This window comes from Agrilus planipennis, unplaced genomic scaffold, assembly GCF_000699045.2.
Source record: "Agrilus planipennis isolate EAB-ADULT unplaced genomic scaffold, Apla_2.0 scaffold34, whole genome shotgun sequence".
Taxonomy (NCBI): Eukaryota; Metazoa; Arthropoda; class Insecta; order Coleoptera; family Buprestidae; genus Agrilus; species Agrilus planipennis.
In genome coordinates, this window is record NW_020439170.1 from 244,194 (window position 1) to 256,218 (window position 12,025).

Here is a 12,025-nt window from a genome sequence, read left to right on the forward strand (position 1 = left end):
GCTGTCAAACCTACACTAGCAAGGAGATCGGGCTGAAACTATAGCTACAAGCTATCCAAGGATGGTACTATAGAATGTCACCTCAAGGTAGGCCTAGTGGCGTCATCTCTTGGTTAGGCCGGAAACTTATCAATCCACCCTCGTAAACCTTCCTCTTGAATCACTCTATCTATTAAAAAAAACCGCATCAAAATCCGTTGCGTAGTTTTAAAGATTTAAGCATACATAGGGACAGACAGCGGGAAAGCGACTTTGTTTTATACTATGTAGTGATGATTCGATTACGATGACCATGGTCCATCAGAATTGACTCGCCTCTTCGGTGAGTCCAACGTTTCTCCTTCTTTGTTTGCCAATCTCAACACGACCGCTCAGTGAAGGATTCTAATACGTCTTAGTTCCTGAAGATTGCAGCCACATCAACTGACAAAACAGTGGATAAACAACTGTATCCGGTTATTCACCGAAGCAGAAAGGCCAATCGTAGACCACGTCCATGCACCAAGTCACATTATCGAACCCTCTTCAAATAATAACATCGGCCGTGAAAGCCGTAGTATTTTCATCTCCTTTACTGCTAGCTTTTGCTATTCTGATATTACTCCGTTAGCCAGTCAACTAGAGAGTTAGGAAATGTAAAATAAGCGAACTGGAAAATTTCGGGAACGTTCTAGAACGTCACAACTCGGGCAGACCTAATTCAAACTCTTAAAACTAAAAAAAACTTTTTTATTAAATAGAACGGAAATACGAATTGCTTTTCTTCGCTTTTTTTAATGCTCGGAAAAGTTTTAACTATATTGTATGGAATTGAGAAGGTAGGTGCTCTGTAATAAGATGACATTCGTTTACAGCTTCTTCATCTGAATGAGATAAGTTATAAATGTAGAGTAATTTACTCTTATAAATTAAAGTGAATTTTTTCTTGTTTTTATGATCGCTTTTTATAACAACATTCAAGAAATTAAGAAAACATTTTCTTTCCTTATTTAAAAGCATCAGCCGCGGATTTCCTTACATAACAGGCGGGCTGAAAAATTCGTAGGCTAGCATTGAAATAATTATTTTTTTTTTTTTATAGAATTTGATTTTATTATTCAATATAGTTCCCTTCGGGGGCGATACAACGATTATAGCGCTCATTCAATTTTTCGATACCATTTTTATAATACGACTTGTCAAAGTAAGCTTCAGTTTCGGCGATTACCTCTTCATCGGCGCGAAAGTTCTGTCCAGCGAGCATCCTCTCGAGGTCTGAGAACAGAAAAAAGTCGCTGGGGGCCAGATCTGGAGAGTATGGTGGATGCGGAAGCAATTCGAAGCCCAATTAATGGATTTTTTCCATCGATTTCGTTGATTTGTGAACCAACACTTTCTTATTCAAACAACAAAAGTTCTTTCAATAAAAATGCTATAACTCGGATAAAGAATAATAAGGCGCCAGCTGTAGATGGGATACAGGGGGAAATTCTAAAACATGCAGGACAAGAGGTTAGAGATCGTATGTTTAAGCTAGTTAGTCACATGTACGAAACGGGGAAAGTCCCAGAGGATTATAAACGGAACGTAGTAGTAATATTACCTAAGAAGAGGGGCGCGGATAGGTGCGAGACATTTCGAACAATTAGCTTAACTTCCCATGCGTCAAAAATCTTAACTAGAATTGTACAAAGGAGGATGGAAAAAAGGGCGGAAGAACTATTAGGGGAAGATCAATTTGAGTTTAGAAGAAATAGAGGAACGCGGGAGGCCATTCTAGCTTTACGGGTAACCTCAGGATAGGAAAGAGTAGAGGTATGTGTCCAACCAGTCTTAGGACCGACGACCTTATGATGATGATGAACTCAGATACTAATAGTCCAACAGCTGTCAAATTTATACGCCTGTCTTTTGAAGGTTAGGGCTAACTAAAAGTCATTTGAATTTGATACTAGTAGAGCCATATATGGGTCAACCTACAAACTTTTCAGCCCTCCCTTGTATATATAATACAGTTATGTCAAATTTGTCGATGTTATTAGATTAAGTTATATCTCAACTTCTACTCTACCGCTTTTAATGAACCGAGGTGCATAATATGACACCTTAAAATATCTACTGTTGTAGAATAATACGTTTAAAACTATACTCAAAAGTACTATTTTATCGTTAGCATCTACAGAAGAAAAAAATTAAAAGTTATTGATTTTGTTTCAAAGCCCCATAAGGTAAAAATAACTTTGATTCGCGCCAACAATACAAATAATAAAAGCATCTTTTCGTTTCGATTTTTTTTTATTGAATCCACACCCTTTCTGTGATATACAGGGTGCTTCAAAAAAATGTATACACACTTTGAACTTCCATAGAAAATTTATTTACCGTTCTACAAAGTTAAATTTCAGGAAAATAGAAAGCTGAAAGTCCAATGTAAATGAAACATAAATAACAAATGTTAATACTGTTCAAATTGGTGACCTACAGCATCAATACAATTCTGAGTACGAGTCACCACAGATTCTGTACATCGTATCAAAACGTCCAATGAGATTTCTCTACACACTGCTTGAATCTCATTCCAAAGAATGTCTAGGTTACGTGGTTTACGTTTGTACACCTCATCTTTTACTGTGCCCCACAAGAAGAAATCCAGTGGTGTAAGGTCTGGAGAGCGTGCTGGAAACTCGATTGGCCCCCTGCGTCCTATCCACTGGCCCGACAAATTTTGATCCAGGTAAGCTCGTACGTCCCTGTGATAGTGCGGCGGAGCACCATCTTGTTGAAAATAAAAATCATCATTACCGTATAATGCACGAATGGCAGGAAATATGGAATCAGCAAGCATTGTTAGGTAATTAATACCAGTTACAGTGCCTTCAAATCGAAAAGGTCCAATGAGTCCCCTTGAAGACAAACCGCACCACACATTTACACCAGGCAAATTTACAGCTTTTTCAATTGTAATGTGAGGATTTTCTTCACCCCAGTAAACACAATTGTGCCTATTGACAGTTCCATTAAGTTTGAATTGGGCTTCATCCGACCAAATGATGCTACCCATAAATCCCGGTTCACGTATCACGTTTTGATACGATGTACAGAATCTGTGGTGACTCGTACTCAGAATTGTATTGATGCTGTAGGTCACCAATTTGAACAGTATTAACATTTGTTATTTATGTTTCATTTACATTGGACTTTCAGCTTTCTATTTTCCTGAAATTTAACTTTGTAGAACGGTAAATAAATTTTCTATGGAAGTTCAAAGTGTGTATACATTTTTTTGAAGCACCCTGTATTTCCGTGACGATCGTGGTGGACTTGGATATATGTCGAAGGGGAATGCTTGACGTTTGCATATTCGTCCGAATTGTACAAATCACGTTGCCTTTGTGATTGAACGATTCGTAGCTCATTTGTTAACGACTCCGGTCGGTCATAGTGTAGTTGGCGTTGTATGGATGAATGACTCCGGATCCTGAGCCCTCGCTCCACTAGGCTCCTCTGTAAAAGGGAAAGAGAGCGAGCTCGAGAAGGCAGCAAGCGTTAATGCGCCTGTTTGATACTGTCAATCACATTAATGGTTGTCTTTGTTGCAGGCACAAACGGAAAGTACAAAATTTCCTTCCTTGTAAAACATCGCCTCAAAACAACTGTGATCCTCCCAACGCTCCGGGTGTCATTTACGAAGACCTCCACGACGTGATGCCCCGTCCCACGCCCACGCACCATCACGCATCTGGCGGACACATCGTTGCTCCATCAATCGAGGTAATTATTTATTAATCATCACTATCGTTATTGTTATTCTTCTTCTAAATGGAATATCTGACATCCCTAACGAAATTTCAACAGTACCTAATTCCTCTCATTACTCCTGTTTCTATTTCTGATATACTTTTAACTAACCTTTCATGTCACAGAAGGAAATAGAATAGCCAATAGGCGTAGTTGGTACAGAGACAGATCTATTTAGATTCATGTTTTGCTTCTTCAGCAATGTTTAACAAAATAGGATTATGGAAAGTCTTTTATTAGGCATCCTGTGCAGAGTATCCCGTACCTGGAAACCCAGTGTCATATCTTAAGTAGTTATAGGTACCACAAAATTGTTCTTATTTCCTGTAATCCCTTCAGATACTTTTAAGGACTCAATTTACTTTTCTTATGATTAGAAACAACAGAACACCTGCATATTTACTTCATGAGTAGGGTTGCCACCTGTACTTTATTATAAAGTATTCTACTCTATTTCGACTGTGCGTACGTTACACTTTACAAGACACATAAAGTACGCAAAAATACTTTATTTAAGGCCTTAAGTAAACATCGTAATTTTGTAAGCGATTATTCGAAATTCAGAGTATTTTTACATCAATAATATTGCACAATACAATATTTTTGAGAATGTTTCTATGTTTCTGAACGCTAGTTTAATTCAATATAGAAACGATTTAATTCAAAGAAAAGAAGACAAGTTTTACGGCTTTGTGACCATGAAGAAAATCGAATCCATGGAACAATCTTCACCTGGAATAAAAGCAAGAGTGTATAAAAACTNATATGTTTTTAAAAACAACAAATAAAATACTTTATTTTTATGCTGAGTACTTTTTTTTTGAACCATTTAGTCGAGAAATACTTTATGTAAAGCCTGAAAAGGTGGCAACCCTATTCATGAGTGCTGCGTTTTAAATTCCTAAACTTAATAATGGATACAGAAAAGTTCAATTTTTACACCTCAACTGTTTCCAAAGTAATCACAATAACTCGTCGCCGGTAAAGGAAATTTTCTCGGTATTATATGTTGTTACCCTCTTCGTTTGAAAGTTGTTCGTAATAAAAGTCATCGAGTTGTTAAAAATTGCAAAATTTTACTCTGCCTCTGATCCCGCAATATATAAATTTGGTCGCTCAGCTGTGGCGTTGTTTCGTAACGAAAGAAGAAAGAGATACGCGTTACGTACTGTAATGTACATACGATATAAAGAGACGAATAAGAAGAAGGGTAGAAGGAAGTGGCTGGGACTGCCTGCAGCGGACAGGTTTTTGACGTTCTGTGCTGTTAGATTGTTAGAATAAGAGACGCATTTAAAGTCGTTCGAAAGCGTCTGAAAAGTTCGTAAAAATAAGAAGGGACCGTTCCGTTTCCACTCGAAAAAGTTCGTAAACCGTTTATTTTGCTAGAACTTTTTTACTTTCGGTAATGCGCTTAAAAGCTCCACGCTCAAAAATTTCTCGGTATCCGTAATGTTTTCTTCCATATCCTCAACAACGAACACAAAGAGGGAAACGCAGAAAGAATGTTTCAACAAATTATTTATTCACTGGTATAACCAGTTCAAATCCTGACCGATGGTATCGTTGTCGATGACCACAACCACTATCATATCCTATCTGGACAAATGGATGCTGATTGGTGTGGAAATTTTTCAATTTACACTGGATGTGATAACAACAGAAAACCCTTGCTACAAACACAGTGCATTGATTAATGCGAATCCGGCTCGAAGGACCATGAACTATGACCTAAGACGTATGACCCAGTATTGATTTATTAAACACATCAAACACACCAAAAGGTTCATGATCATTAATTAAAATTTCGATTAAACGACAATTGTCCAATTCTTGACTATTGTTAGCCAATGGAGATTTTGAACTATTTCTATCTGACCTACCAGTTTACATTAGATTTTTTAATCTGGTATCAATAAACGTTAATGTTTTCTTTTTAATAAAAATGACCGTTGTTTTTACGCAATTTCATCCAGAATTTTAATCGCTTTCAATTTAGTACAAACTGTGCATTACTTTTTATGAATAGTTTTTGAAATATTGTGTATTCTAGAAATCGTAACATTCTACTCGTATTTTATACATCCTCGTTGTTGAAATGTGAAACTCTTGTCCCATTTACAGAATAACTACAATTTTAACGTTGGAAGCTTCCCCGTTGTTAGAAAATAGAACAGGAATGCTTCTAAATAAAAGCGTATGCTAAAGCATTCCTAAGATTATACTGTTTAAAGTTAGTCATTGAAAATTCCAACAGCAACCGGCGAAACGTTTAATTCGTATGATCACAACATGATCTGAAATCCCAAAAACCATCTGCTTAAATTTAATATTTCGGTCGCTCAAAGTTTAAATTGCTCTATTAAACCAAAAAATGGGCATTTTCCCTGTATTTAATCAAGGCTAACACCAAAACCGCAATCTATTTATTTATTTATTTATAGTACCTATATGTAAACGCTCATGAAATTATTTAATAATATAATTTTGTTCTAAATCACATCTGCCCTTTTAAAATCAAACAAAACAAACGTAAAACAAGCAAACATTTGCAATCATTTTAATTGATACTGCCGAATCCAATTCGCAAATATAACAGGTTTAATGCGCCATATATACTTACTATCAGTTTGTGCGACAAAACTGATTAAAAATCTGCTATTAGGTACATCGTATTCGACGATACAATTTTTTGTTTGTATTGAAACTATTAAGCAGATTTCAAATTTAGATAAAACACTTATTCTTATAACTTCAATGAGAAGAACAAAAATTGGCTCTTGCACCATGCACATCATTGCTTAACCAAAAACAAGATACTAATATCTGCGCCCATCTAGCTTTTTCTTGTTCCCGAAACTGAAGATGCCCGTTAAAGGACCACGCTACGCTACATTAAAGGTAAAACTTCCGAATCGTGGCTTTTTCGAAAATGCAACTTTTTTTTGCTGGAAACGACGTAAAATGGCCTAATTATGAAAAACTTACATGAAAACATCCGGGGGAAGGCCGTTTTAACGCTTTTTTTTTGCAAATTAATATTTGTAGATCACACGTCAAAGTTGACACCTCATTTTGACAGCTATTATTAACTAAAAGTCGTAAAGACGACATCGAAGAAAGAGCCAAACAAGATCATAAAAAATGATTTTTTGAAGTGCTTTGAGGATTGGGAAAAACGTTGGCACAAGTGTATAATATCTGGTAGGGATTACTTGGAAGGGGACTAAATAGATATCCATGAATAAATCAATAATTTTTGAAAAAACACATAATTTGCGATACTTTTCGAACAGACCTTGTACTATAGAAGTTAATAAGCTCAAGCCCAAAATACCCGAAAACATTTAAAAACAACAACAACGTTTATCCCGTATTTTCGTTTTGATTTATTAGGCAAAGAATTCTCTTTAGCGCAGTATTAAATTGGACCTATAGAAAATCAAACCATGGACTACTTAATGTTTACAATTAGAAACAGAGGCAAACTGTGCCATATTGAAGCGATGCGTATGTAATAGAAAGAGCAATTCCTTGTAATGCTTTTAAATAAGTAGCGTCAAGAGAATTAAACACAAAACAAGTTTTATGTTTCACTTCCTTCGCTGAATTACATAACAAGCTTATACAAAGAAATACAATATCATAATAAATTCAACTTTTCAATGAATTAATTAAAAGCCGTGCGACAAGATAAGTTCATGAGTAGATTTTCATGTTCCTCTTATAGAAACACACACCTATTCTAATGAATGTAAAAGGGGATATTTGTTCACTTTTCGGCTTATAAACTGTTGGAAATGAAAAACTAAATTTAATCAATTGTTGTGTTTTGTTAATCTTGTATTTTACTATATGATTTCTTAGAATGAAAACTCTTGTATTGTTTGTTTTACTATTGTGGCGGCGACGCTCGATCGCATACATGCAGTGCGAACAAAATTATGTCTATGAGAATGAGTTATGTATCCGGTCGAGATCGATATGTATAAAGAAACATTTTTGGTACTGAAGAATATTAAGTCGTTCAATAAACGTTCAGCAGAATAGAAGTGTTTTCTTGATCAGTCGAATTGTAACAGACATAAAGATAATAAAAATCTTAACAGGTTATGGGCCCAGGGCGCAAGTGAGTGTTACAATTAAACTGAAGGGCTATTTGGGGTGTGACTAGTATCTTTCGTGTAGTACACTCATTGGCGAAAAAATGGAAGACAAGCCAAAGGTTGAAAAACTTCGCGATGCTGACAACTGGCAACAGTGGCAGTTCGTTATCAGTACGTTGCTTGATAGTGAGGATGCTCTGGAGGTATGTGATGGTACCTTCGTTAAACCTACATCTACAGATGAAGATTACGAGCGGTTGATAAAGAAATGGACAAAGTCCGACCGTGTTGCAAGAAAAATCATTGTGACAACAGTGGAGCCAAAACCGTTACGACTGTTGATGAATTGCGAAGATGCAAGGGAAATGTGGCTAAAACTACATAGCGTATATGACTTAAAGTCTGACGAGAGTCTGGCTTTGATTCAGAAACAATTTTTTGAATTCAAATGGGACTCTACGATGAAGGTAGCTGAGCACATTTCAAAACTAGAGCAAATGGCGAGTAAGATGAAGAAGCTTGGAGGTGCTATTCCGGATTCGATGCTGATGTCCAGGATATTATCGGTGCTACCGTCCAAATTTAACCATTTCCATAGTGCATGGGATTCAACAGACAAAACGAAAAGGACTCTTGAAGTTTTAACAACTCGTTTAATAACGGAGGAGTTGAGGTTTCAAAAACAAGAAGATGATGTTGAAGAAATGACGACGGCGTTGGTGTCTAAAACAAAGTTTCAACACAAGAATTCCCAACAGAAGAAAGTGATGAAGTGTTACACGTGCGGGAAGAAGGGTCATTTTCGTAAAGATTGTTCGGGTTGCGCGAAGTGTGGTTCGAAAAGACATTTACAGAAGAACTGTCCTGAAACCGGGAACCAACAGAAACAAATGCATAACGAAAAACAAGCATTTGTTGGAATTACCGATTTGGTGAAGGGTTCTGATTTATGGATAATTGATTCCGGCTCATCGAATCATATTACCAAGCGAAGGGACTGGTTTTGTGAATATAGAGACTTTTCGGAACCGGTAATGATACGCGTCGGTAACGGAGAGTCAATTGCGGCTCTGGGAACTGGAAAAATTGACGTCGAAACTTACGCAAACGGAGTTTGGTTATCGGGAACTCTTCACGATGTTCTGTATGTACCAAAGATAGCTCACAATTTATTCTCAGTGAAGGTCGCAGCCAAAAAGGGTGTTGATTTTGTAGTAAACAATAACGGGGAAAACTGCATGTTTTTGCGCGACGGGAAAGTAGTGGCGATGGGCGTAGAAGCTGAAAGTCTTTATCGGCTAGCTGTGCGTGTAATAAAACCACCGGCCGAGGGTGCGAGCGCGGATGTATGTGTTTTCACAAAAACAAATGTCGATAATATTCAGTTATGGCATGAAAGGCTGGGACACCAAAGTAAGAAACATGTGCAGGGGTTAATGAAGCAGTTTGGACTGGACCTGACCTACGATAATGATGTTTGTGATGGGTGCGCTTTCGGCAAGAATCACCGGCAGAGTATAGGAAATCGCAGAGAAGCACGAACAAACAAACCACGTGAATTGATCCATATGGATGTGTGTGGGCCAATGCATGTCAAATCGCTGGGTCAGAAACGATACTATTTACTATTCAAAGATGATTATAGTAAATATAGAGTTATATACTTCATTAGAGAAAAATCTGAAGTGGTAGAAAAACTTAAACAGTTCCTAAATGAAATAGAGACACAGTTTAACGAAAAAGTGAAGGAAGTCCAAAGCGATGGTGGAAAAGAGTTTGTTAATAAAGACGTGACATCATATTTAACAAATAAAGGAATAAAACATTCGGTGACTGTACCCTACACACCCGAGCAAAATGGTGTTGTCGAGAGGGAAAATCGTACAATTGTCGAAGCGGCGAGGTCGATGTTGTATTCGGGCAAAAATCTTCCGAATTTCTTGTGGGCTGAGGCCATGAATACCGCTGTGTACATTTTGAATCGTACGGGATCTACACGGATACCAGGACAAACTCCAATGGAATTATGGTGTGGAAAACGGGCGGATATTCAACATCTGAAAGTCTTCGGCACGGAGTGTTTTGTCCACATTCCGAAGGAGAGGAGACGCAAGTTGGACAAAAAGTCATACAGGGGTTATCTAATGGGGTACTTAGAAAACGTGCAAGGATATCGTGTCTGGGTACCAGAACAACGCGACGTGATTGTTAGTCGAGACGTCATCTTTAAAAAAGAAATAGTGTCACCGACTAGTATACAAATAAATAACAGCACTGAAAATTCTGAGAAAATTGAAGAAGATGTGTTCGAGAACTCCGACCACGAACCAACCAATACCAAGAATGACACACATCTTGAAAACAGTCCTAAAAAGGAAAGTGATATGGAACTGCGAGATAGAAGAAAATTAAAGAGGCCTGATTTTTATGGAGTGCCAGTCGCCCTTATGGTAGATGAGCCCTCAAATTTCAAAGAGGCTATGTCATCACAGCAATGTGAACAATGGAAAGAAGCCATGAATGAAGAGATGGATTCGCTACTGAAGAATAACACTTGGACTTTGGTCGACAAACCGGGCGAGCAAAAAGTAATAGATAATCGTTGGGTTTATCGTGTAAAATATAAAAACGATGGCACGATTGATCGCTACAAGGCACGATTAGTAATAAGGGGTTGTTTACAGCATGCAGGTGTAGATTACGCGGAAACATTTAGCCCAGTGGTTAGATATGAAACGGTGCGGACTGTACTAAGTGTTTGTGCATCTGAAAACTTGCATTTGCGTCAATTCGATATAAAGACGGCATTTTTATACGGTGATATAGAAGAGCTGGTCTATATGAAACAACCAGAAGGCTTTGAAGATGGTTCGACCCGCGTGTGTAAACTTTTAAAAAGCCTATATGGATTGAAACAGAGTCCAAGATGTTGGAATAAGCGGTTTACCGATTTTCTAAAGGGTTGCGAATTTAGGGAGAGCTCGGCTGATCCTTGTCTCTACATTAGAGTGAATAATAATGGAAGGTTACTGTTGTTATTATACGTGGATGACGGGCTAATAGCGTCAACAAGCGCAGAAGAGGCTGATGAGTTCTTAAACAAATTGAAATGTACGTTCGAAACGAAAATTACAGAAAATGTGAAAAACTTTGTCGGAATGGAAATCAATAAGTTAAATGATGGTTCGATTTTTATCAGTCAAGCTAATTACGTAAAGAAGGTACTAGCGAGATATGGAATGGCAGATTCTAATCCTATATCTACTCCAATTGAAACGGGGTGGAGTGCAAGTGAATCTCCTGTGAATGAAGAATGTTTTCCGTATCGTGAGATTGTCGGAAATCTTATGTTTCTGGAAGTTATAACAAGACCAGATATCGGATACGCGGTCAATATTGCTTCACGGGCATTAGAGAAACCAACCCAAGCACATTGTCGGTTAGTAAAGCGTATTTTGCGCTACCTCAACGGTACACAAAATATTGGGTTGTTTTATCATACGAATGAAAAATTGGAAGTGTTTTGTGACGCGGATTTCGCGGGTGACGCAGAGAATCGAAAATCAACTACGGGGGTGATTTGCAAACTAAATGGTGCGGCGGTGACATGGCAAAGCCGAAAACAACAGTGTGTTGCTCTGTCAACAACCGAGGCAGAATACGTGAGTGCGGCGGCTGCTGCTAAAGATCTCGTGTGGCAAGTGCGTATTTTAGCGGAAATCGGCGTAAGTGAATCGAAATTTAAAGGTACGGTAATGTGTATAGATAATAAAAGTGCGATAGGATTAATCAAGAACCCCATGTATCATAAGCGCACAAAGCATATTGATGTCAGATATCATTTTATACGAGATATGTATGAAAAGGGTGAGTTTGATGTTATGTATATTACAACTGAAAATCAATTAGCAGATATAATGACGAAGTCTTTGGCTAAATCTAGATTTGAATTTTTGCGATCTAAAATTGGTTTAGTTGAAGGCAGTACTTTAATAAATCGTTTTGTTAAATGTTAGAGATAGATTTAGTTTTTAGGGAGAGTGTTGGAAATGAAAAACTAAATTTAATCAATTGTTGTGTTTTGTTAATCTTGTATTTTACTATATGATTTCTTAGAATGAAAACTCTTGTATTGTTTGTTT

General features: G+C 37.4%; 1 protein-coding gene across 2 annotated transcripts in view; it reads left to right on the forward strand.

Annotated features, from left to right (window-relative positions):
• The window catches only part of LOC108739521, a 250,548-nt gene that overhangs the window by 234,316 nt on the left and 4,207 nt on the right, over positions 1–12,025 (forward strand). For both annotated transcript variants that reach the window (XM_018473447.2, XM_018473446.2), the window contains exon 4: positions 3,579–3,750. In XM_018473447.2, coding sequence (XP_018328949.1) covers positions 3,579–3,750 — 172 coding nt within the window. The remainder of the gene's footprint in view (positions 1–3,578; positions 3,751–12,025) is intronic.